Genomic DNA, 27,863 nt, shown 5'->3' with positions numbered 1-27,863 from the left:
TGTATTGTAGTAGTCATTCATTTTTATCAACATTCAAGAAGATCTAGACAGGCAGCACAACCCTCCTATGTCGGCAACACATTAAAACATGGTCACAACTGAAGTCAGACCATACCTGGTAAAACACCCCCCTTGGTAAATCAACCTCTACAGTCAGTTCAGACTTCCAGCACGATACATGAACAATAGCAATTAATACTGCAGTACAAAGGTAAAGAGACAAGAGTTTGGTATGCTAGCATACAGTTTTCAGAACAGCGACACACAAAACCAAACATCTTGCCCTGTTCTCTCTCCTTTCCTTTTCTAAGACTGGAATTTTCATGGCCTCTTTGAAACATTCAATTTGGGGAACTAAGTCCGTTGATCCTAGCACTGAAATTGCTCCTTAGAAGTGAAATTTGGCCACAAGGAACAACATACCCATTTGAGAGTATCCTAGGGGGAACATCCTACCATGCGTCCAATGGTTTGCTCCTAGTAGCCTTGGAGAAATAGGAGATTTTTCAAATTATTTAGCTCTATCCCAAGGAGTAGTTTGGTGGTATACTGTGGCCCAAATTGTATTTTATTATTTTTTGGCCGAGTAAATGAAACGTGCACCACCATCACTCTTAATTCTTCTTCCATCATATAAGACACTTGTTAAAATAAGAAAAGAGTCTACTAAAGCTGATGGTGATTGAGATTCATTCAGTATTCAAAGTTCCTAAGGAATCGTTGGTTCTCTGAAAGGGATAAAAAAGTAGGAAAGGCTTTGTTCAAACTCCTGCTAGGAAACAAGTATTACTTCAACCAATACAATGGCTACGTGACATCAAAGTACTATAAATTATCAAAACTATCGTACAGAAAAATTACAAATTCATTGCAAAATACATTACACTGCTACCATTAAGAAAAAAGTGCTTTTTTGTTTTCCTTTTTTTTTTTTTTGCCAGAAAAGTATTCTTTCGAAATAGAAAATCCTATGCGTTACCCTGCATGTGGCCAGGATGTATCACAACGGAGTTTGTACTGAGTCCTTCTGACTTGTGGGATGAAGGGCTGAAAATATAATGACTTAGTAAAGCTGTGCTTCAAATGACCTCACCAGCTGTCAGTGGAGAGATGTCTGTTTAAGACACAATTAGATGCCCTGGTCTGTCAAACCCTGACGGTCACCAAACTGTCCCACCAATCAGCTGGTCTTGAATGCACAGGCCTTTTGCAGTGGTCCATGAGTTCTTCACGTTCTTCTGAATTATTCTCATGACCTCATCTAGTCTTTTCACTTTCATGAATCCTCTGCTCAATGATGCCTATATTGTCTCATGAGGGGAACGATGCAAGATGGTGGCCCTGCCAGTTTCAAGAATGGATGTCCGAGGAGTTCCTGGGCTGTGGCTCTTTGAGAGGGCTCCCTCACCAACATCAGGTCTAGGAATCCCCGCAGCACTGAAGAAAACTGCCAAAACACAAAGATGCATGCTGAAGTCTAACACAGAAACCCGACCCAGGTCGCCTAAAATGGTTTCCCAGTTAGGTCCTAGGAAAGTCATTCTATCAACAACATCAAATTCTAGAAAGTCACCATGGGGAGGAAGACACTGTGGAAGCCAAAGCAGGTATTGCCTTTTTTAACACACGGTATTTTCCTCACCTTCTTCAAGTTTGAAATAAAAGGGTTAAATAATAATGGTAATAATAATAATAAAATACACCCAAACCAGTTGGCATTGAGTCGGCTCCAACTCTTGGTGACCCCATGTGTTTCAGAGTAGAACTGTGCTCCATAAGATTTTCAATGGCTGATTTTTCAGAAGTAGATTGCCAGGCACTCAAGGTGGCTCTGCGTGGCCTCAAACTTCCAATCTTTGGGTTAGCAGCCAGCTGTGTTAACTATTGGCACCACCCAGGGACTCCTAATAACGACAACACCAGCTATTACGGGGCGTTCACTATGTACAAGAGGTCGCACACATGCTTTTATGGAGTGTGGTATAAATACAGAATAGTTTTATTTTTCTAATGATGGCAACCATCTAGGCTCTGTGGAATCCCCCCTCCCCCCCCCCCGCTTTTTTTTTAATAGAAACAAGCTTCCTTAAGGATATATGACACAGATAGCACTTTTTTCCCTTTAATTTCTTATGATTTACTTTTTCAAGGTATTACCTTATATACATTCAAGTGCATAAATATAGGGTCACCATGAGTTGGAATTGCCTTCATGGCAATGGGTATACTTGTATAGCTCAATCAACTTTTACATATATTTATACATATTTACTCTCTACCTCAATCAAGATATAGAACATTTTTACCACTCTAGGACCCTACCTCAATACCCATTTCCCCTGTAAAAGGTCATCACTACGCTGACTTCTAATAGCATAAATTAGTCTTGCCTGTGTTTGTAACTTTACAGAAACAGAGTTGTATAGCGTGAACTTTCCTGTCTCAATTCTTTCTCTAAATATTAGGTCTGTGAGATTCATCCCTGATGTGTGCAGCAATAGTTTTATCCTTTTTGATGCTGTGTAGTATTCACTGTTGAAATACACCACACGTTATTTCTTCATTTAGAAACAGCCTTGTGAGGTTCCCACTTTTTGAACCATTATGATTAAAACTGTCAAGAGCCTTTTTGTACATGGCTTTGAAGAACATCAACGCTCATTTCTATTGCTGTGAATCTATTTTGATACTACATATTCTTTAGTCACTTTTCATTATTAAAACTTAGTCCAATTCAGTTAAAATTTCAATGTCCTGTTTGGTTCAAGCAGTCTCCTGTTTTTGTAGGTTCACACAACTTTTATGAGTTATTTTATTGCAGCCCTACCCTCAGATTTAGGGTTGAAGGAAAAGGAGACTCTACCATTACCAACTATTCTCCCCCAAAAGGCAGTCTCACATCTTCTTATTGTCATGATGCAGATGTGAGGGGACGTGTGTGTGTCAATGTTTATGGTACTGATTCTGCAGAAATGACACCTCTAAGCAAGTCTTCCAGGGAGCTGACTACTACCACAGTGGTGATTCTTGAGCATCCTTTTTTTTTCCTTTTCCTTAGCTTGGTCCAAGCTGACAATCTTGGGAAAACAGGGAAGACACCACTTGGTCCTTTATATGCATTACACTAACAATGACCTTCGCTGTGCTGCATGATCTAGACCCTGCCTACTTCTCTGACCATCATGTCTTACTCTTCTCCCCTTGCTCACTTTGCTCCAGCCACACAGGCCTTCCTTCTTGGCTTACGGCCTTTGTATTTGCTGTTCACTCTGCCTAGGACACCCTTCTCCCAGATCTTTGCATGGCTTGCTCCTTCCTTCTATTCAGGTCCCCGCTCAATGGTCCCTTCTCAGAAAGGTCTTCCTTCCCTCTTCAACCCAGACTAGCTTTCAGGACCAACTCTGTACACTTCCATCAGATCACAGAGTTTTATTTTCTTCACACATTACTGCTCTCTGAAAGTATTTCATTCATTCATTTATTTATAGTTTATTATCCACCTCCCCAAATAAAATGTAAGTTCTAGGAGAGTCAGGGAATCTGGGGTCTTGTGCTGCAATACCTCAACAATTAGAACAGCACCCAGCATGCAATAGCTGTTGAATGAGTGAGTGCTGAGTGCCTGGTTTACTCTTCTAACCAACCCAAGAGAAAGGAGCTATTGCTATCCCCATTTTACAGATGTAGAACTTCAAAGTCAGACAGGCGGAATCACTTTCCCAGTGAATGAAAGGAAGAGCAGAGATTTGAATCTAAGTGACTCTAATTCTAAAGTCCATGCCTGTAAACCAGGATCTACTGCCTGGATGAAAAATACCAGTCTTTAAAACCAAAAAATGGCTGACAAATTCTAGATCTATTTTGAACTTCAGCAACAGATGCCATTCCTACCTTGTGTAGGTCCTTCACTCTTGGAGGTAAACTGTCCCGTATCCTCTGCATTGCCTGGAGCGGAGGCTCATTGAAGTAGGGGGGCTCACCATCGATCATCTCTATCACCATGATCCCAAGTGACCAGATGTCCACCTGTTAGGACATCCGACTGGTTATTTCAGGCAAGGGGAACATGCTGATACGTCAGATGTGCTCATGGAACCCAAGAGACTCATACTCATAAATTAATTGTGGTATTTGTAACCTCTCAAAATTAGTAATACTGGTCTACCAGCTGAAGGGTTGGCTTAAGGAGTTTTTGCTAATGGTCTTCTTTTGCTTTTTAAAGACAATGTCAAAGAAGTTTCACCAACTTGGGATAAATGAATATCTTAACATTCTGAAGTTTAGAACTTGAGCTTTCGCCCTGTTGACTTTGTTAGTTAACTGCCTCTCAGGGCAGATGTGAAAAATATCCAAAGTTTTATATTATTAACATAAAGAAAAAGCTGCACTTAAACCGTAATAAGGAGATTTTTTTACACATTCATAACAAAATGCAAGGAGCTGCATAGCATAGTGCAAAATATATTCTGATTCTTTTATTTATTAATTAAAAAAAAAAACAGGTCTATTTCTCCCTCTTAGAGGTTCTTTATCATTTAAAAGGAGCATGCACAAAACCTTCCTTTACAAAACCATTTACAAGGAATGGAGAAAAGAAAAGGAAGAGATGACAAGCAATTCTTTCTGGGTAAAGAATGGGAAGCTTGGACAATGAGAAGTCATAGCTGTGCTATAAATTTCCAGTTACAGTCACTTCCCATTATAGCCTCATTACACCACTTATCTGTTGGCTGCATTGCTATTATAAACCTTGCAGTGACCTTCACTGAGAATTTATGCTCTTGGGACCACAGTGAGAAAAACAAGTCCAGTACTCATTCAAGGTCAGACAAACATGGAAAAGAAAGCAGAGGCTACTTAATTTATGCCGATATACTTAGCTCATTGGTCCACACCACCTGTTACCACTCTTCTCTCTTAGAATCGCCTTCTGAACCATAATGTTTGGAAACACTGTCTGCCGAGTCGAAATCAACTTCTTGGCCTCCACGTGTATGTACATTTGTGTCTCAGAGATTTTACTCACCCCATTCCCACCCTAGGAAACCCTGGTGGCAGAGTGGTTAAGAGCTGTGGCTGCTAACCAAGAGGTCGGCAGTTTGAATCCACCAGGCACTCCTTGGAAACCCTATGGGGCAGTTCTATCCTGTCCTATAGGGTCACTATGAGTTGGAATTGATTTGACGGCAACAGATTTTATTCCCACCCTAGACTGCCTTTCCTCCACTCTCTCTGTCCCCTCATTTTCACAAACTCTACTCCTTAAGAGGTATGACTATTTCCTTTCCAGAGGAAATCAAAACTGTGCCAGATTTTTTAATATGTTATAATATTTGTATCTGATTTTCTATAAATAGGAGTACATTATTAAAAGGAAAAGGAAAACTACCTCTCTCTCAACTGCTCATTCAAATATTACCTCTATTTTCTGGAGCTTTCTCTAATCGTCTATCTTTTCTCTGACTCACCATGCCTGGTCATCTGTGCCTCTCTCACCACTTTTCAAGAGACATTGCCTTGCTTCGTGTACCTCTTTTACTACTGAGAACAAACAGGTCAACATTTGAGTGACTCTCCCCCAGTGTCTTACATAGAGCTCTGTCCATTGCAGACCTCAATAAACAGCCCCTTGAGTAAACATGGCGATATCCTCAGTGGTGACCAGTCTCCTTTCTGCCATCAGCCACTTTGCATTCAGTCTAGTGAGTGGGGATCAAGCATGAGAGACAAAAACTCATCCCCGAGGTCTCCTGTGGTTCATAGCTGTCTCAAAACCACTGCATTCCTGAGCCTGTCCTAGGCCACGTTTCTCCAAGCTGGCTGTTATCCCCTTACCTCTGTTCCATAAGGTAGTCTAGAAATCACCTCAGGTGCCATCCAGTATGGAGTGCCAACTAGTGATTTCCTCTTTGGCACCTCTTTGGAGACTTGAGCACAGAAACCAAAGTCAGATAACTTTATCTGAAAAGGAAAGGAATACAACAGCTTACAATATTGTCTGCTAGATACAGGAACATATACATAGAATGTTTTAAGTTCAAAGCAGAATGGTCTCATTAACAGGCTTTGGGATTATTGGAGGAGGGGTTGGTCACAACTTTTTATTAGAAAGGTACAATCAATCAATATTAATGGAAAAATTTCCCATGAATCCATCAGGGTTGAGTTGTGAATGTTTAAATTCCTGCTGTTTGTATCTTTTATAGAATTATGAAACAAATAAAAAACATACAGATTAAATACAGCCAAAACAACAAATTTGTTGAAACTCAAATCTACAACTTTAACTTAATATGACATGATGTTGTTTTAGTGTAAATAAACTGCTATTATCCATGTGATTTTGGTACAAACTACTGCAGTTTGGTTTCTTTTGTGTTCAACACATTTAGGTTTCTATGTATTATGAGATGATTCAAATAACCAATGTCTTTGCTCTACTGGAAATATTGTAAACCTTCATTATTACATGATACAGAGACAGCACTTTAAGTATTGGCTCCCCTTCCTTTTTGTTTTCTCCTTTGTCCACGAGGAACGAAGTTGCCAATGTGAACATTAACGTAGGTGGGAATACGAGCACAGAGACTGGGTGTGCACTTGGTAATCAGGGGTTAAAGGTGGTCATTATGATAACTCGGTGTGCATGTATATTATTTATTTTAGATTATCCTAACAAAAAATTTAAAAAGCTTTGATAATTCTTGCACAGTCCTCATGTCCTCTTAAGAATACACTGAAGAACATACTTCAGTGTCAGGCACCCTGCTAATTTAGGTATTCCACATGTCCAGAATTTGCCTTACATCTGAGAGGTGTGATTCCTGGCCATGATGACCTGGTGTAGACTTCAGATGGCCTTGTTCAAGACTACTGTGTCATTTACTGTTTGTGGTGATAACAGAATACAAAAAAGCACAATTAGGCAATGGTTCAGAATGACCATTTGAAGTTAAACTTGCTATAGATCAATGGTATGCGGGCACTGGCGGTTCAGTGGTAGAATTCTCACCTTCCAGGCAGGAGACCTGGCTTGGGTTCCTGGATAAGGTACCTTATACGCAACACCACCTGTCTTTCAGTGGAGGCTTGTGTGTTGCTATGATGCAGAACAAGTTTCAGAGAGCTTCTAGACTAAGACAGCCTAGGGAGAAAGGCCTGGAGATCTACTTCTAAAAACCAGCCAAGGAAAACCCTCTGGATCACAATGGTCTGTTATGGAACCAATTATGGGGATAGTGTAAGATTGAGCAGTGTTTCATTCCATTGTGTATTGAGTCCCCATGAGTCAGGGGCTGACTCGATGACAGCTAACAACAACAAACAGATGAATGACCTCGTCTCTAATGCACAAATTCTCTCTTGGTTCTCTTCATAGCTCTCTGAACTTCCTGTCTCAGTGTTTTCCTTTGGTTCTACCTCTTCTGCTCACACCTTAAATACTGGGGCTCCCTAGCACCCGGGTCCCAATTTTTACCTCTTTTAACATACTTTTGACAGTTTCCCTTTTTTCTCCCATGCTTAATTCAGATCTCTCTCCTCCATTCAAGGCCAGTATTTCCAATTAGTATATATTTTCATATGGAGGATTAAAGGCACCTTCAGCCGAACACAGTATACTGTCTCCATTCCAAAACCTGACTCTCATCTATCTATCCTGTCTTAGTTAATGGCACCATCATCCACCCAACTACTCAAGCTAAACCATGAGAATCATCCATTACAGCTTCCTCTATCTTACCCCGAATATTTTTGGTTAGAGTTTAAAAAATACATCTCTGTAGCTTCAAGACCCACAATAGTGATTGGTCTACAATAGGTTCTCAAAATCAAGGTTGTTGAATGAATGGATGAGCCTCAATCATAAGAGATGGCAGAGGTCTCTGGTAAGGAAGGATAATTGTGTTGTTATTGTTATAAGGATCAGGATCTCAAAGCAGAGGCCTCGTCTGGGGGCGTAATTTCCCCTCTAACATTTTATTATGATAATTTTCAAACATTTGGGAAGTTCAAAGAGTTATAGTGTGAACACCCCTCTGCCCAATAAGTGGATTCTATAACTGTTATTATTTCGCTATTTGAGATTTATCTCTACCTATCCCTCTATACATCCATGTCATGGATTGAATTGTGTCCCCTCAAAATATCTGTCAACTTGGCTAGGTCCTGATTCCCAGTATTGTATGACTGCCTACCATTTTATGTGATTTTCCTATACATGGTAAATCCTATCACTATGATGTAATAAGATGGATTACTGGCAGTTATATCTGATGAGATCTACAAAATTAGGTTGGGTCTTAAGCCAATCTCTTGAGATATAAAAGACAGACACGAGCAGAGAGACAGGGGGATCTCATACTACCAAGCAAGGAGTGCTGAGAGCAGAGCACAGCCTTTGGACCCGGGGTTCCTGTGCTGAGAAGCTCGCAGACCAAAGGAAGACTGGTGCATCACAAGCACCTTCCTCCAAAGCTGACAGAGAAAGAAAGCCTTCCCCTGGAACTGGCACCTTGAATTCAGACTTCTAGCCTACTGGACTGTGAAAGAATAAATTTCTTTTTCTTAAAGTTATCTGTTTGTGGTATTTCTGTTACAGCTACACTAGATGACTAAGACATTCCATCTATTCACTTTATTTTTTGATGCATTCCAAAATAAGTCAAAGACATCAGAACACTTCACTCCTAATTCAACATGCCTATCATTAACTAAAAAAAAAAAAAAAGAATAATTAACTGGTGGCATAGTGGTTAAGTGCTATGGCTGCTAACCAAAAGGGCAGCAGTTAGAATTTACCAGGTGCTCCTTGGAAGCTCTTTGAGGCAGTTCTACCCTATCCTGTAGGGTCACTATGAGTCAGAATTGACTTGACAGCAATGTGTTTAGTTTTTTTTTTTTTTAATCATTAACTGGAGTTCAAAATTTATTTATAGTGTATATGACATTGAAATGCATATGGTAAAATGCGCACACCTTAAGTTTACTATGTGATAAGTTTTGACAAGTGCATACACCTATATACCTCAAACCCCTATGAAGATATGGGACATTGCCATCACTGGGCACATGTCTCAGGGTGTCATCTGGATATAGGTGGCATTCGGCCACCCCTGCAGAGCCAGCAGTATCAGAAAAGAAGATGGCCAAAAGATAAAATGATTGGCAGCTGGGGTGACTGAAATCAAAGCATTATTGGAGGTTAAAGGGAAAAACTCAAGAAGTAAAAAGAGAAGTGAGGAAGAATGGCATAGGGAAGCCAAGGTGGGAATGACCAACATCTATGAAGGACCAGAGAGATTAAACCACATAAGAACTGAGAGTTACTGTGGTATTTGGCAGGATGGGGTCTGTGGTGATTCACAGTTGACGTGCTGAGGTGGGAGCAGAAACCAGGCAGTAGTGAGGTCTTGGTCAAACTGCTCTTCAAGAAATGAGATGTGTTTTAATGTAGATAGAAAAAAAGCCCTGAGGTTTAAAGAATGGGGCCACTGATGATAATGACCGTGATGATGATTATTATTCTAGATAAACCTTACTGAGCTCTTACTACGTGTCAGTTACCACTGAAGCATATGTATTAGCTCATTTAATTGCTCACAATAAACAAATGAGCAGGAACTACTATTTTCATTCCTACTTTACAGGTGAGTAGATCAAGGCACAGAGAGGTTAAGTCACATGCCCAAAGATATAGAGGTAGGAAGTTAGGGAACCAGGATTCCAGGATTCAGGTATTTAACCACAACTCTTGAACAATGGTTAAGAGCTCGGCTGCTACCCAAAAGGCTGGCAGTTCAAATCCACCGGCCGCTCCTTGGAAACCCTAGGAGCAATTCTACCCTGTCCTATAGGGTCATTATGAGTTGCAATCGACTCAACAGCAATGAGTTTGGTCTGTACCACAGAGCAAGTTTATGGGCTGAAAGAAGGGAGTTAGTGAAGTGGTAGAGGTTGAAAATATAGGTTCCTGAAAAGATGGAACAGAAGGGAAAAGATGGACAGTCTTGTTACTCAAAGCAGCAGTAGCAGCAACAGCAGCAGCATCACCTGGGAGCTTATTAAAATCTGTTTTCAGAGAAATTCTCTGCAGAACCTTCAGCCCCACCCAAGGTCAGGGTCTGCATTTTAATAACATCCCTGGACTACTGATGTGGACATTACAGATTGAAACACAGGAGACCACGGTTAGGCTGTGGAAAAGCAGGAAAGGGAGCATCCCATGAAGGGGTGAGGATGGGGAAGCATTTGTTTGCATAGGGTCTCATGTCTTCATTTCAGTATCATTGTGGAAGCCATCTCTTTTCGCTGAGCCCTGTCTTCCTACTGCTGAGGTGAACGCATTGCAGTCCACCTGAATGGCTTTCAAGGCCCTCCATGTAGTCTTTTCATGTAGCCAGCCTCACTTCTTATCTCTTCCTACACATACCAGAACTACTTCCAGGGATTGATGGGGTTCCTGGGATGTAGAACATTCAGTGCTAAATCCAGGAAGGTCCTGGGCAAACAGGGAGGAGTTGGTCCATTCCCAGCTTTGAGTTTTGTTCATGGTTCTTTACTTTCTTCTTGCATATTCAATTCTTAATCACTCTTTAAAGCCCTAATCACATTCCTCTTCCTCCAGAACTCTTCTCAGGTGCTCCTATTGATCTCTCCCTTCTCCACATTCCAGGGAATTTAGTGCTTACTCAATCTTGTATTGTTTTCTGGTGCTGATTTTGTTCCTTTGGCTAGAAAGTACACTCCTCAGGGGCAGCTGCTCTGCCTTTTAATTATGAAGCCCCACTGTGTTCCATAAGAGCTGGCAGCCTTACAGATACTCAATAAACACATGCTTCTAAATTGATTTTCTTTTACATTGACAGACATGTATAAGATAGTGGAGCATGTGACAAAAGGCCCCATTGGTGCTCTTCTGAAATCATCATTGGCTTACTGAAAACAGCTGCTTCTAGAATCAAAGTTGGAATAGAGCTGAAATGGGCTTAATATTTTGGAAATTATTAATGTGAATATTTCTTTTTCCATTTTCTTGTTTGTGATTGTCTCTCTAAGCCCAAGATTAGTAGTGGTGTGGTTTGGGGTTGGAGAGATTGAATTGCTCCAGATGGAAAGCTTGAGAAGGCTGGCTTAATGCAGAGACAACATTCTCAATTGCTTTGACATATCAAGAGTCAAACCCAGACAACTTGGATCATAGACTTTCCATGTGGAGGATGGCACTCAAAATGTACAGGTGGCCACAACAACGGACTCAAGCATACCAACGATTGTAAGGTGATGTAGGACTAGGCAACATTTTGTTCAGGCAACAAGTGACAAACTAGTGAGTACTGGCTGAATATCAGCCTTGGCCATGCCCAACACAGCCTTCATGGAGAGATGACACAACAACATGGGTGGAAGAGACCTTGAGGCAGTACTCCTGGTTCTCCGTGGCCTGTGTGTGGTGTGCAGGGATACAGAAGTCCTCCAAATTTCAGTGAGGAAGTCGGGAAATGCCTGGAACACTGGAGAAGAGGAGGTAGCCTCAAGGACAGATTTCAAGACATGTGGCAAAAGGCTGGAGCTATGAAATAATGCAGAGTGTCCTTTTGAAAAGCCCAGCAGATGATGGGATCAATTCTCCCTCAGTGGTCATTAGTCCAGGTAGCAGAAGAGTCCAGGCAAAGACCAGAGAGGAATAAGAAGATGGGTCTTATCTCCTTCACCTTGATGTCCCGTAATTCACACTTAACTTTTGTTCTTCTAGACTTCATCTTGAGGAAGAGTGGAAGTGGGAAGAGGGAGTAGGTGGTGGTCACATCTGAATGACTGAGCGTTTTGGTTTCCTAGGACTGCAATAACAAAACACCACAAAGTGGGTGGCTTTAAAGATCAGAAATTCATTGTCTTATAGTTCTGGAGGCTAAGAACCTGAAATCAGGGTGTCGGCCATGTTGATTCCTTCTGAGGGCTCTGAATCTGTCCCATTCCTCTCTCCTAGCGTCTGGTGATGGTTGGTGGTCCTTGGGTGTTCCTTAATTTGTAGCTGTATCTTTACATGGCGGTTGTCTGTCTGTATCTCTACATATCTCCTCTTTTGTAAGGACACTAGTCATAGAAGATTAGGACCCATCCTACTGGAGTATGACTTCGTGTTAATCTTACTGACAACCTCTTCAAAGATCCTATTTCCAAATAGGGTCACATTCGTGAGTACAGGGGTTAGGACTTCAACATATCTTTTTGGGGATACAATTCAACCCAAAACACTGAGTTTTTAAAGGTATCAATTCAACCTTACAATAATATGTTGACCTTGACAGTCAATGTCTACATTATAGAAGTCAACTAAGTTATATGGATTGAATTAAAATATAGGTTAAAAAAAAATCTGGCCAGTGGAGTCTTATCAAGAAGAAGTCTGGGCTACTTTTAGGAAACAGAAACTACAATTGTATGTGTGTGTGAGAGCTCATTGCCAGTACTCTAGTGTGAGTAAACTTGCAAACCTATTAGACAGTAGAGGAGAAACAATCTTTTTTTTTTTTTTTGTACTTTAGATGATGGTTTACAGAACACACTAGTTTCTCATTTAACAGTTAATACACATATTGTTTTATGACACTGGTTAACAACCCCATGACATGTCAACACTCTCCCTTTTGAACTGTGGGTTCCCTATTACCAGCTTTCCTGTCCTCTCCTGCCTTCTAGTCTTGTCCCAGGGCTGGTGTGCCCCTTTAGTTTTGTTTTATGGGCCTGTCCAATCTTTGGCTGAAGGGTCAACCTCAGGAGTGACTTCACTACTGAGCTGAAAGGGTGTCCGGGGGCCATACTCTTAGAAGGTGAAACAATCTTGCTAATAAATTTTGTCTGCCTATAACGTTAAGATAAGAAACAAGAGAAATATGAATGGTTAAGGAGCTAAACATACCAGCATTTAGATATTGGCAGTTATTTATTTCATTATCTCTAGTGTGGGTTTCTCTTTCCAGACTGTAAAAAACAAAACGAAACAAAACTGACATACTAATAAATACCTCCCTGAGAAAATGTAAGATGAGAAGCTGAAACTCAACACTTGGAAGCTAGGCCTGTTCTTCTGCTGTAGGAGTATAAGTGCTTTTGAAGATTTTTTTTTTACTCATCCAAGTACATAAAAGTGACGATTTTCTAAAAGAACATAATTGCATACAACAGTCGCCCAAATAAATCTGCAAGCAGATAATGAGAACTCAAGTAATGAGTATAATAAAGCACTGTAGGCAGATCTTAAAAGTGAATCACTTAGACTCTTAGCTGAGCCTTATTTTAGATAGAAGTGTATAGCTTTGCTCTTTAGGAAACCACCCTTGCCTCTATAATACAGTTAGGCTAAGAGAACCTCAGCTAGTTTATTGCCTGTCCCCTTTAAGGAGAAGATACGGCTTGTTGTACATGGATCAGACAAAGAACTAGAGTTTAGGGCTCAGACAAAGCTGCCATGTATACCTGAGATCCTACTCCTCTATGATGTGCCCGGCCTAGCAGTCATTAGCGGCCCCACAGAGGACGGGGACAGGGTAAAAGAGGGTCTATTCATGGGACACCTACAGGTTGAAAAATAGAGTTTAAAACCCTTCCACATGTGGAAATCCTGTTGCATACGAGCTAAAGTTGTCTTGTGTCTGCTCCAGGTTTTTGGCAGAAGATGAATGTTTTTTCGCCTGATGCCTGAGGACTGGAACTCAAAGTGCGTACCATTAGCATTATCTGGGAACTTGTTAAAAATGCAGGTTCTTAGGTACCACCCCAGTTGAAATGAATCAGAATGTTTGGGGAGCAATAATCTGTTTTTTAAAATTTTATTATGGCAATATATATACAATATTAAGATTCGTCATTTTGACTATTTTTGAGTGTATAATTCAGTGACGTGAACTACATTTACAAGACTGTGCAACCTTCAACACTATTTCCGAAACATTTCCATTACCCCAAATAGAAACTGAGTGCCCGTTAAGCAATAATTCCCCAGTCCCCTCTCTTCCCAACCCCTGGTAACTATTAATCTGCTTTGGTCTCTATGTATTTGCCTCTTCTAGATATTTCATAGAAGTGGGACCATACAATGTTTGTCCTTTTGTGTCTGACTTATTTCATTTAGCATCATGTATTCAAGGTTCACCCACGCTGTAGCATGTGTCAGAACTTCATTTCTCTTCATGGCTGAATAATATTCCATTTATGTATATACTAAAAAAAAAAAAAATCAAACCCAGTGCCGTCGAATCAATTCCAAAGCATAGCGACCCTATAGGACAGAGTAGAACTGCCCCATAGAGTTTGCAAGGAGCGCCTGGCGGATTCGAACTGCCGACCCTTTGGTTAGCAGCTGTAGCACTTAACCATTACACCACCAGGGTTTCCATGTATATACTACATTTTGTTTATTCATTTATCTGTTGATGAATACTTACGTAGTTTCTACCTTTTGGCTATTGTGGATAACACTGCAATGAACAATGGTGAACAAGTATCTGTTTGAGTCCCTGCTTTCAATTCTTTTGGGTACATACCTAGGAGTGGAATTGCTGAGTCATACGGTAATCCTCTACTTAACTTTTGAGGACGGACGAAACTGTTTTCCTCAGCAGCTGCGCCATTTTACATTCCCGCCAGCAATGTATGAGGGTTTCAGTCTCCCCACATCCTTGCCAACACTGGTTATTTTCTGTTCTTCTTTTTTTTTTTTAATTTTTTTATGATAGCCAACCTACTGAAGTGGCATCTCTCTCATTTTGGATTTGATTTGCATCTCCCTAGTGACTAATGATATCGAGCATCTTTTCATGTACTCATTAGCCATTTGTTTATCTTCTTTGGAGAAATGTCTATTCAAGCACTTTGCCCATGTTTTATTGGATTTTTTTCTTTTTTTTTCTTGAGTTGTAGGAGTTCTTTGTATATATGAAAGTCTTATTAGGTCTATAATTTCCAAAATATTTTCTAAACAACAAAGGTTGTTTTTTTACTTTCTTAACAACGTCCTTTGATACATAAAAGCTTTTTATTTGATGAAGTCCAATTTATCCATTTCTCCTTTGGTTTCTTGGTCTTTTGGTGTCTTATCTAAAAATCTATCACGAAGTATAAGGTTGCGAAGATTTACTCCTATGTTTTCTCTAAGAGTTTCATAGTTTTAGCTCTTATATTTACGACATTGATCCATTTTGATGTAATTTTTCTATATGAGTTCCCTGCCACCTGTCTATCTGTTTGTCGTACTGTGGTGACTTGTGTGTTACTATGATGCTGGGAGGTATGCCACAGTATTTAAATACCAGCAGGGTCACCCACGGTGGACAGGTTTCAGTGGAGCTTCCAGACTAAGACAGACTAGGAATCGACTTGATGGCACCTAACAACAACAACATTCCACAGTATGGATGTATCACTGTTTAGCCATTCATCCTTTGAAAGACATTTTGGATTATGATAAACAAAAACTGTTATGAACATTTTTGTGCAAGTTTCCGCATGAAAACAAGTTTTCATTGTTCTGGGATAAATGCCTAAGAGTACAATTGCTGGTTGTATACTAAATCCATTTTTATTTTTTAAAGGAATTACTAAATGGTTTTCCAGAGTGGCCACACCATTTTACATTGAGTGACTGGTTTTATCTCTATTTTTTATTTTAGCCGTTCTGGTAGGTGGGTAGTGTTATCTCCTTGTAGTTTTAATTTGCATTTCTCTGATGAGTAATGATGTTGAATATCTCCCAACAAGAAGAGAAGGCAGTACACGTGTGTAATAGACAGCATTTTCTAAAAATTCCCACAATAAGTCCCATTCCGTGTGCTCTTTTTACACTTAATTTTCCTCCCACTGAGGGGGTTCTCTATTCCCTCCCCCTTCAGTCTAGAAGAGATTGTGACTACACTGGGAGTGTCATTATGTGACCTTTGAAGCTTGGTCATAAAAGTGTCATACACCTTGTTTTCTTGGGACACCCACTCTTGGAATCTAGCCACCATGTTGTGAGGAAGCCCAAGCCACATGGAGAGGTCACACTGTGGTGATTTCCACTGACAGCTCCAGCTGAGCTCCCAGCCAACAGCCAGTACTTACTTCCTGACATATGAGAAAGGCTTCTAGATGGCTACAGCCCCAGCCATCATTCAACCACAAGTCAGAGCAGAACTACCTGGCTGAGCCCAACCATGCCAGAATCAAGTGAGACAATGATAAAATGACTGTTGTTGTTTTACAAGATTAAGTTTTGTGGTGGCTCGTTATATGGCAATAGATACACAAACATATCTTCTCCGCTATTTAATAGCATACTCCAACAGGTTCCTGTAAAAATGTATACTCAGCCTTGTCTTGGAGCAGCCACACTCCATCTCTGCTTTTTTGCAAAGAAAAAAAAAATGTTCTTTGATCTACAGAAACTGAAGAAACCCACTGGGTCAGTATGGCGTACTGTTCTGAAATGTGGGCGAGCAAACTGGCCAACGTGGTCAAGAGGCACAGGATCCACTCAACAGGCTGTTCCCTCTGCCTGCAACACTTCTGGCCACGTGGTTCACTTCCTCACATGTCTCTGCTGTAATGTCACCACCACAAGGGTACGGCCTTCTTCGTCCAGCCTTTATAACATAGCACCTCCCTGTCACTCTCCATCCTTGCTCATCTAAATTAATAACTATAGAAATCTTAGCACTTATCTCTGCCTTCTGCTGTCTGGTCATGATTTTACTTATTCTCACACTCTCTGATTCCCCAGGTAAGCTTGATGAAAGCAGTGATTTTGCTTTGTTCATCCTTAGGACCTAGAACAACAGTATCCGTCACATAGTAGGCATTCGGCAAATATTTATTGAATGAATGAATGAGTGAACAAACCAATAAGACTTGAAAGCAGTCACAATGTGTCTGCCCCTGTGAGCTCTTTGCTGGCTACATGGAGGTGCAGGAGATGTCTAAGACGTACATTCTGCCCTCGAGGATGACAACTGAATGATGAATAATCTTTTGGACAATGTGGGGTGGGGCGTTCTTAATGTCCACCAATGAAACAATGAATGATTGTCTAGCCTTATGTCTGGTTTTGACATCTGACGTGTACTCACAGCAAGGAAGAATTCACCATCAATATCCAGAAACAGGGAAAGAAAGCGTGGCTCTAAACTGACTGTCCTTCCTTGTTTTCTCTGTAGGCACTAGTCCCAAGAGCCAATGCATGGACCAGCCCAACGCTCTACAAACTGTGTTCTGAGATGGTGGCCTCACCAAGGTGCTTCTGGACTGAGTCAGTCCAGGTGAGGATTCCTGCGTTTTTCTGTAGTTCCTAAGTTCCATGGTAGATTGTGCAAAAACTGCCACACATTCTTCCCTTCCCTGTCTCCACGCCCTCTTGCAATGTGACTTTGCAGTTTCTCCCATCTAGAGGTGAAGTCTATTTCCCTGTCCCTTGAATCTAGACTTGGCCATGGGACATTAACAAGCATGATATAAGCAGATGGTCGAAAACTGCTTGTACTTTGGGGTTTGCCCCTCCTGATGCTCTTGGGAACCTTGCCACAGCTGCCTGTGCTAGTCTGCTGAGGAGGTAGGGCTGGTGGCACAGTGGTTAAAGTGCTTGGCTGCTAACTGAAAGGTCAGCAGTTCAAACCTACTAGCTGCTCCACAAGAGAAAGATGTAGCAGTCTGCTTCCATAAAGATCATAGCCTTGGAAGCCCTTTGGGGCAGTTCTGCTCTGTCCTAGAGGGTAGGTGTGAGTTGGAATTGACTCCATGGCAAAGGGTAATCCTCTGGGGAACCTCTAGGTGGCGTAAACAGTTAACATGCTCAGCTGCTAACCAAATGTTGGAAGTTCAAGTCCACCAAGAGGTACCTCAGAAGAAAGGCCTGGAGATCTACTTTTGAAAAATCAGCCACTGAAAACCTTATGGATCACGGTATTATTCTGACTCATATGGGGTCGCCATGAGTTGGAACTGACAGCAGCTAGTCAGGCTGCTGGGAGATGAGTGATGCATGGCCCAGTTACTTCCATTGCCCCAGTTGAGAATGAGTGAATCACCAGAAAAATGAGTGAGGCCATCAACTGCAGGCTGAGCGGGAATGCATGAGTGAGCTCAGCTGATACCATATATGAGCTGTCCCAGCCGAGGTCAGCCCACACGCCAACTCACAGAATTATAAGCAATAATTGGTTGTCATTTTAAGCCACTAAGAATTGGGATGGTTTGTTAGGTAGCAAAAGCTGACAGACATATGCTCCGAATTGCTTAAAACATAAAAAAATCAGTGAGATCAAGGCAAAAAGTAGGAACTTATAACTGTTTATTAAACATAATCCCACATTTTCAAAATAAGTATCTACGTACCTATAGGAAAAATGAGAAGTGGAATGATGAGTGATCTTTATTTTGTCCTCCATACTTTTCTGAGTTTATAAAATTTTCTGCAATAAAATTTATCATCTTTTTAAAACAAAAAAGAAAAGCCAAAGTGTTTGGGCAGTTTCTTCTGGCTGGCCTCTGATGTGACGTCAACTTTTTTTGTGTAGCTGAGGTTGTTGGGTTGTACAAGAGGGAGCTATCAAAGAGTTGGCTGACTCCATTCATTCCAGGGCCACAATCTGTGGTGGGAGTTTCAAGGGGTCAGAAGGGCCTCAGTGGGTGAAAATCTATGCTCCAAAACTCCTCCAGCGAACTAAGCCTTCTGAAGAATACCAAGTCATTATTTCTTGCTATTGTGTGTATGTTCTGTACCCTGGCGTGGCTGAGTTTCAGCAATATCTTTTAAAAAAAAATTTTTTTTGTTGTACTTTAGATGAAGGTTTACAGAGCAAACAAGTTTCTCATTAAATAATTAATACACATATTGCTTTGTGACACTGGTTGTTGACCCCACAACACATCAACACACCCCTTCTTAACCTTGGGTTCCCCATTACCAGCTTTCCTGTCTTCTCCTGCCTTCTCGTCCTTGCCCCTGGGCTGCTCTGCCCCTTTAGTCTCATTTTGTTTTATGGGCCTGTCTGATCTTTGGATGAAGGGTGAACCTCAGGAGTGACTTCATTACTGAGTTATAAGGGTGTCTGGGGGCCATATTCTCAGGGTTTCTCCAGTTTCTGTGAGGCCAGTAAGTCTGTTTTTCTTTTTTTTGGTGAGTTAGAATTTTTTTCTACATTTTTCTCCAGTACTGTCCAGGGCCCTCTACTGAGATCCCTCTCACAGCAGTTGGTGGTGGTAGCCAGGCACCATCTAGTTGTGCTGGTCTAAGTCTGGAGGAGGCTGTGGTAGTTGTGGTCCATTAGTCCTTTGGACTAAACTTTCTCTTGTATCTTTGATTTTCTTCTTTCTCTCTTGCTCCAGATGGGGTGAGACCAGTGTATTATCTTAGATGGCTGCTCAGAAGTTTTAAGACCCCAGACACTATTCACCAAAGCAGAATGTAGAACATTTTCTTTAGAAACTATGTTATGCCAGTTGAGCTAGATGTTCCCTGAGACCATGATCCCCAGACCGTTAGCTCAGCAATTTGGTCCCTCAGGGAGTTTGGATGTGCCTGTGGAGCTTCCATGACCTTGCCTTGGACAAGTTGTGTTGGCTTCCCCAGTATTGTGTACTGTCTTATCCTTCACCAAAGTTACTACTTATCTATTATTTATTTAGTATTTTTCCTTCCCACTGCATTCCCTCCCTTGTAACCATCAAAGATTGTTTCTTTTTCAGTAGCATCTTTTAAGCAGGTTGTAGTGACAGGAAACCCAGAAATCTGGGTCTGGAGATATGCTGGTATGCTGAATATATTCTAGATATCTTCCCTTCAGATCCATTCTCTTCCCTTCTCCAATCCCTGGGGGGCCAACTTGTGTTGACTGTATTGATGGCTTCCAGCTGGGTCCAGCCAATGGGGAAGACCAAGAAAGGAGCAAAATGAGGTTGGGGTATTTATTCCCTCAGCTCCCATTCTGCAGGTTCACTGTGGTCTGTCTTTCACTAAAGATCAAAGCACTCGGCAGGCAGCCCTCTTCACACAATCATCTCTATTTCCGGATTCCAGTAAGCAGTCCCCCACATCACCTCCTCAGGCATGGATGTTAAGAGTGGTACTCCATTCTGAAGTACTACACTAATCCTATGCATTAATCCTTATGATTTTTCTACATCTGCCCACACCTTTATAAACTGTCCATTTATCAAATTCTCCCTGAATTCCCCAAGTGGAACTTGTTGTCTGTTTTCTGCAGGGACTCTGAGAGATACTGCAGACATGCATATTCACAATAATAAGGCGGACACAGTCCTAGAACAGATAGTTTCTCTCCTCCAACAGAAATAAGAATGTGGCAGGAAAGAAAAGAAGTTTCCATTACTTCCTACGCGCATTGCTAAGGCGGAAAATTATCTATCAAATTCAGGTCATAGGTAATTCTGACTAACAGGATGACACAGAGAAGAAAAATTTCCTTTTAGTAAGTCTTCTGGGAAGGGCAGTGGCTGATGTGGGACTGAGGAAAATTAGAATTATGAGAAAAGTGTTCTTAGGCGGATAATGCCCACAACAGACACTGAACCATGGAAGGGCCAAACTTGACAGTCTTACCCGGCCATCACTGGTCAGGAGAATGGAGTCACTCTTGATGTCTCTGTGGATCACTCCTTGGTGGTGAAGGTAGGAGAGGGCTCTCAGAACTGACAGACAGACGGTAGCTATCTGTTCTTCATTCATTCTAGAAAGGAAATGACATTCAAGGAACAAGGACAGGTTTAACATCTCCGAAATGACCAAGAGAGGTAGATGCCTTGAGTTCTTGTGAACCAGTCCATGCTCTCCAGCCCACGAATGGAAAATCTGCAGGCAAGGAAAAGCAAGTCTTTGGGCTCTTAGTCTTGGAACATAACATTCAGTGCCAACACTGCCAAAACCATCCCTGGTACTGAGGATGACAGGGCCCAAATATAAACCAAAGGAAAGAGGCTCCCATTTGTTGGGTTTTGGGTCATCAATACCAAAGACTTCCATGGACTCTTAGATAATTCCTTGGGCATCGGCAAATCTCCAAAGTCCTACAGAGAGAGCATACTGAATAAGTGGGCTGAGGTGCCAGGTGGCTGCCAGGTGACCTTGAGCAAGGAGTTTCATTTCCTTAGTCTCTGTTTCCTCATCTTGGAAATGGGACAACCAGTTCTCTTCAAGGCCGGACACGGGCAAATGGTCTTTGGACATCTAAACTCCCCCTTCTGTGTTCTGTGACCTCTCTCTACCTCCCACCAACCCTCCCTTTCCCTTTCCCTTTCCCAGGAGATGGCGGTTTTGCTGTTCCAGGTCCCACTTGTTGTTGGAAGGAAATAGGACCTTGGAGTTACTAAAAACTAAAGAGTCCCTGGGTGCTGCAAACGGTTAATGGGTTTGGCTGCTAACTGAAAGGATGGAGCTTTGAGTCTACCCAGAGGTACCTTGGAAGAAAGGCCTGGCAATCTACTTCCAAAAAAGCAGCCATTGAAAACTAAAGAACACAGTTCTACTCTGACACACAAGGTCACCATGAGTTGGATTTGACTTAACAGCAACTGGCAACAAGTGTGAATGGATGTCATTTTTAAATTAAATTTTATTTATTTTGTTCTTAAGAATGTACACAGCAAAACATATACCAATACACCAATTAACAGTTTTTAATCAGTGAAACACGGGAAAAAGAAAGGCAAAGCACAGCACTGTGTATGTGTGCCCACATTTCCTGCCCGTGCCCCTGTAAGGAAGGCATTCCTGGTTCAGAGGAGGTCACAAAGGCCAGGTGACGTGCCTAAGGTTACACTGCTGAGAAAGGCCAGGTCACAATTCAAACCTCACCTCTTTTTGAGTTGGAAACCCATGCCTTCCTGTTTTTCCCACTGTACCACACTGCCTCGAAGCTCAAAACAATTGATTTTTGTAACGAGTGTAATAATTCAGCCATGGGGAAATCTAGGTAGGAACAATTATCTAGACAGCTGGGGTCTCAGCATCATCAGAATGATTCACTCAGGCATTCCCTTTACTCCTTTACATGTACAGCTTCCCCCCAACACACAGCTACTGTGAGCCACAAATTAGGTAACAAAGGTCAAAGTGCTCCTGTGGTGGGTTTCCCTCTGCTTCACTAGGCCAGTTAAACACTAATCTCAGAGTTGCTGGGAAGGTGTGTTGTAGACGTGGTTAACCTCGACTATCAGTTGACTCTTTTAAGGGAGGGAGATTACCCTCGATAATATGGGTGGGCCTAATCCAATCAGCTGGATGACTTTAAGGGCAAAAATTGAGGTTTCCCAGAGAAGAACAAATTCTGCCTCAAGACAGAAATGTTAACTCCTATTGAATTCTGGAAACCCTGGTGGCACCGTGGTTAAGAGCTACGGCTGCTAACCAAAAAGGTCGGCAGTTCGAATTCACCAGGCACTCCTTGGAAACCATATGGGCAGTTCTACTCTGCCCTATAGGGTCGCTATGAGTCAGAATCGATTCCAGCACAAGAGGTTTGTTTGTCTTTGGTATTGAATTCTAGCCCGTTAGCCTGCCCTGCAGATTTTGGACTTGCCTACCTCTACAATCACTTGCGCCAATACCTTAAAATATAACTACCTGTGTATCTGTGGAGTCCCTGGGTGGCACAAAGGGTTAAGCATCCAGCTACTAACTGATAGACTGGCGGTTCAAACCCAGAGGTGACTGGGAAGAAAGGCCTGGCAATCTGCTTCTGAAGGGTCACAGCCGTGCAATCCGTATGGAGCGCCGTTCTACTCTGCACGCATGCAGGTGCCATGAGTCAGAATTGACTTGAAGGCAACTGGTTAGTCAGGTTATACATCCTATTAGTTCTGTCTCTCTGGAGAGCCCTGACTGATACAGGTATGCCCCGCTTTCTGAAAGCTTGCTCTACGCCTCTTCTTCGCTTTTAGGAAAGACCTCCATTAGTACCTGTTTTCCATAACTGAGAGAACCCGAAAAGGATCTTTGCTTTTAAGAAAAAAGGTGAAAAACAGAAATAGCTTCCGAGTTCGTTTTGCAGCAAGCCATTAAAGAGGCAGCACGCCCACCCTGAGAAAGGCATCGCCTCCACCTGGGCTTCAGGGCCATCCGTAGCTCCCTGAGGGTGGAATAGGGTAGCGCCCTGGGTCTCCAACCAGCCCTCCCCACGCAGTGACCCTTCTTTTTCCGCCAGCGCACCTCTTCCCCACAGCTTCTTTTGTCCGCACCCCTCTCTCCAGGCTCCTGGAGGATCAGGATTCCATAGTCTCCAGCCTCGCAGAGAGCCTGGGCAGGCCAGCCGGGGACTGCTCTCCGTCCCTTCCCCTTGGAGAAGTCACCCACCCTGGGGGCACCCCGGAGCCAGGCCAGTCGCTCCCCTCCCCCCAGCATGCGCCATCTGCCGCCTGTCAGCCTCTGGGAGGGGAGTTTAGATCCTAGGTTCCCTTGGGCAGGGGGTGGGTGACGTGGTGGGGAGGTGGGGGGGGGGTGAGTGGGAGGATGGGGGTGGTGAGAAGGAGCGGCTGATTCGGCCCCTCCTTCCTGGCTTCTTCCCAGGTCCCTCAAGGCCTCTGCCCTCACTTCATCCCTGTCGGCCTAGTTGTGGGGGTGGCTCTCAGTTCCTCCAGGAAGACTGAGATGCTGGACACTTCTGGACGCCTGAGCTGGGGAGGGCGGTGATCCCTGGGGGGTGACAGCCGGAACTGTGGAAGGGGGTGGCCCTCAGGGCCTGTGTCCCAGTGAGGGTAGTCTCTGTCCTGGCCAAGCTCCTTCCCCCCGGAGCTACACAGCACTTCAGCATCAAGCCACCATAGCTCTGAGCTGTGTCTGTGAGCATCTGTGCTGTATCTCGATTTCTCTTATCGTTCCTGCTTTTACTGTATGCTAGTGTTATTTGAGGTTTCATGTGTTATTTGGTACGGTTTGGTGGATTGTTTTTTGGGTCTGGGAACGCTTAAAAATTTTTCCCATATAAATTAATGGTAATTGCTTCTATACGCCATTTGGGCTTATGAAAGGTTTCATAAGAACACTGTAATTTTCAGATAGTGGAGGGGGAACCTGTACAGCACCTATTAAACTATTATGCACACAGAGGAGGTTGTCAGGGGGGACAGCGGGTGTAACTGACCAGAGCCCAAATTTAAGGACTGCCTTGGAAAGCTACGATAATAACAGGTAAATATTAGCTCAGACGGACAAGAAAACTGATAGACTTGAATGCGTGTTTTAGTCTTGTTGATGCCAGCAAACCCTGACTGAGTCATATTGGGATTCAAAAGTAAAACCCGAGGAGATAGAAGAACACTGAAGGCATACAACTGATGAGTAAGACGAGGTATGCCCTTTGCTTCAAAGAACTCCTACAGCAATGAATCAGTCTCATAAAAGGCAGGTGAGAAGGAATGTTTTTGCCTGAGACAGAAAACCTCCACCTTCTGAGCTCTCAGTTTTGCGGCGAGTGTGCTGGACTGTTTGCAGATGACAATTTTCACATTTGCCCAAAGCACATCCCTCAGAGGTTGACAGCATCAGTGGCAGGGACAAGTTCAAAACAAAACCACCATCTTAAATATCATTCATTTTTCTTGGAACCCATAAGACGTTCATATTTCTTGGAACCCATAAGATTTGAGTTATTTGAAGCTGGCATAAAGGCTCTTCACTGGTCAACTATAACAAAACTTAAGATTGTACCTGAGGCCCAATCACTAACTGAAAACTCACCTCTGATTCCTAACTCTATGGTTTTGAAATTGAGACTGGGCCAAATGGAGAATGACTGATGCGTTTCTGCTTCTGCAGGGAGGAAAGCTGGCACGGGTGAAAGGTATCTCCGTTCTGGAGTCAACCCCAACTTCAAGTTCTGGTTCTGCTACTTATCAAATGTGTGACTTTGAGCAAGATACTTCTCATCTCTGACTCACAGCTTCATCATGTCAGACAGTCATTTTAAACCTACTCATAGAGGTGAGTGAAGATGACATGAGATAAAGTATGAAACCTGACAGTGCTTACCCCTTTCCTTACCCTTCTAGACCCTCTGTTTCTTGGAAATCAGTACGATGTAATTTAACAAGAAACTACCTTAGTGCTCAAACTTCAGTACATAAGAAACGCCTGAGAGTCTAGCATACTTGTGGATTTCCCTTCACCTTGAGTAGCAAAATTGGTTAGGTGTTTTATTAACCAACCACTCATTCAATAAAGCACTTCTTGAATATCTTCTACAGGAAACTCTCTGATTATCAGTTTAAAGATTTCAAATTCCAAATTGTGTTCCTTGGTACCCAATTTCTTCTTGTTCTCTGGAGCTACCCTACCTTTAAGGGGGTAAATTAGTTGACAAAAGTTGCAGAAAATTAGAAAATACAATGGGTTACAGAGAAAACCAACCCAAACTAAACCCGTTGCCATCAAGCCATTTCCAACTCATAGCGACCCTATAGGACAGAGTAGAACTGTCCCACAGGGTTTCCAAGGAGCAGCTGGCGGGTTTGAACTGCCAGCCTTTTTGTAAGTAGCCTGAGCCCTTAATCACTGTGCCACCAGGGCTCCAAGAGGCTACCCCTTAATAGGCTCCCATGGATACAAAATAAGAATTGAAAGGAACCTTGACAAAGGGAGAATTCTAGAGAGACATGTATCACTATCTGCAGCTCCCTCAAAGCAAGAAAAAAGCCCCTCCTCTGGACATATTCTGATGAATTGTTTTATATGTAAATCACATTTGTTGTATTCTTAGGCTCCTCCAGGATATTTGTTTATACAAATTAAGATGATCTTACATGCTTTTTGGTGGGCTGGAGTGTGCACGTCCTACGTCTACACCAACAGGAATCTGCCAGCTAATATGCTGGCAATAAAAGTTCAGTATCTTCACTCACATCCCTTTGTTTTTAGATGGTCTACTGGAGACTGAGTGCTGTAGGGGACCATGACTGAAATTTGGCTCAAATCAGTGGAGGAACAAGCAGCCTATTCTATTTCCTCCAAAGCTCTCCAATGCTTTCTTGTTACCTTGCTTTCCACCTATTGTTGCTCACCTGGATCCAAGTCTAATTAGGACACCATTAACACCCAGTGCCTCTCCTTCATGATAATCCTCTCTTAGCTCTTCGGTATTTTATTTACCTGCGAGACCAAACTTAAACTTCAGGTTTCCCAAACTGATCATGCTGTTTTATGTGTCTGTGCTTTAGAACCTTCTTAAACTTTTAGAAACTTTCTGTGGTTCGTGAACCAGAAATATCGGCACCCCCTGGCAACTTCTTAGAAATGCAGAGTCTTAGGCCCCTCCCTAGTGAACTGGGAATTGCATTTCATAAGACCCATAGGTGATTTGCATGCATATTAAAATTTGAGTAGCACTGTCTTAGCAAATACTCTTTCCTCTCCCTTCAATGTTGTTTTTCTCCCACTTACACTCTTAGCGAGCTCCTATTCTTGTCTCAAAACCCATCCCAGATGTCATCTTCTACTGGAAATCTTTCCTGAGTCTCCCTGATGGAGATACTCGGCTTTCTTCTATGCTACTTGTGAACACCTTTCTATTTTTTCACAGGTATTAAATATATTTATTTCTTATCTGTGACTTCTGTGAGGGAAGGCATTTGAGTCTAATTCATCTTGTGACTTCTGTATCCCCAGCATCTAGGAAAGAACATGGCACATAAAAGACATTTGACAAATGTTCCAGAGAGGCACTGGGCTGGGAATGAATCATTATTATTTGCAAGACTATTTAAAAACAGAATTGAAGAATTTTTTCTTCTACATATGTTCACTATCATGATGCAAAACTTTGATCCTCCACCTGGTCCATCTTTCCCCAGGTTCACTTGGTGGTATCCGCACATGGAAATGGCATGGCAACTCAGGAGAACAAAGGTCAGCTATAGAAATCTGTATACGTGACAGGAAATTCTATTATTTGTTACTAAAACTTCATTCCCAGCAGCTTGTTTAAATCAATGGGTGTTAATGAACTTCTGTAGGGCGGGGGTATTGAATGAATGGAACATACACGGATGCTATTATAATAGGTACTTCAGGGAATATAAGAAAAAGGGTAGTCGTGTCCCATGGCTCCGAAGTGCTTACAATTTATGAAGAGTTCATAAAGACTGTCATTAGGGCCTCATCCTGGCAGAGAATTAAAAAAAAAAAAAAAACAACAAACCCATTGCGATCAAGTCAATTGTGACTCATAGTGACCCTATAAGACCTACAGAACTGCCCCATAGGGTTTCCAAGGCAGTAATCTTCACGGAAGTAGAGTGCCACATCTTTCTCCCATGAAACTGCTGGTGTGTTCAAACTATCCACCTTTAAGATTAGCAGCCGAATGCTTAATTACTGCACTACCAGGGCTCCTCACTGCACTACCAGGGCTCCTCACTAGAGAACAATAAATACGTTGAATTATTTCTCTAGATAATAAAGAAACTTACCTGGTATGAGTAACTATGTCTGTCAGTGCACCGCCTTCTAAAAATTCCATGACTACCCAGAGTTCATCACCGACAAGGTAGCTGTTGTACATGTCAACCACATTGTCATGGTGGTAATCCCGCATTATGACAACCTAGACAAAAGGGAAAGATAGTTTTTGATTTGTGAAGGTGAAATTTGGCATTTTTTCCTTACACTTGCACTGGTAGTGCAATTGATTGGGAGGTATTGATTGTACAGAATTTATTCAGTACTCTCCTATGGACAAAAAATGGCACTAAGGGTAAAGCTAGTAGAAATAAAAGGAATCAAGTTAGTAAATTCTGGAGAAATTGGGAGGTCAACCAGACACTAGAGGAAGAGAGAGAGACAAAAGAAGGAGCAGGGTGAGGGAACAGGCAAAATCATGGCAAGC

At 42.2% G+C, this 27,863-nt stretch overlaps 1 protein-coding gene across 1 annotated transcript in view; it reads right to left on the bottom strand.

The window, feature by feature from the left end:
• PAK5 (p21 (RAC1) activated kinase 5) overlaps positions 1-27,863 on the bottom strand; it is a 325,437-nt gene continuing 297,574 nt past the window's right edge. Inside the window, exons 7-11 of the mRNA XM_064275780.1 lie at positions 27,448-27,581; positions 20,591-20,717; positions 5,836-5,961; positions 3,892-4,026; positions 1-1,447 (exon numbers count right to left, since the gene is read on the bottom strand). Of these exons, the coding sequence (XP_064131850.1) occupies positions 1,292-1,447; positions 3,892-4,026; positions 5,836-5,961; positions 20,591-20,717; positions 27,448-27,581 (678 nt within the window). The 3' untranslated portion in view covers positions 1-1,291. The remainder of the gene's footprint in view (positions 1,448-3,891; positions 4,027-5,835; positions 5,962-20,590; positions 20,718-27,447; positions 27,582-27,863) is intronic.

The sequence above is a fragment of the Loxodonta africana genome, chromosome 24, assembly GCF_030014295.1.
Source record: "Loxodonta africana isolate mLoxAfr1 chromosome 24, mLoxAfr1.hap2, whole genome shotgun sequence".
NCBI classification, from domain to species: Eukaryota; Metazoa; Chordata; class Mammalia; order Proboscidea; family Elephantidae; genus Loxodonta; species Loxodonta africana.
The sequence above is the reverse complement of the archived record's forward strand: the minus strand, read 5'-3'. Positions and strand labels throughout refer to the sequence as shown.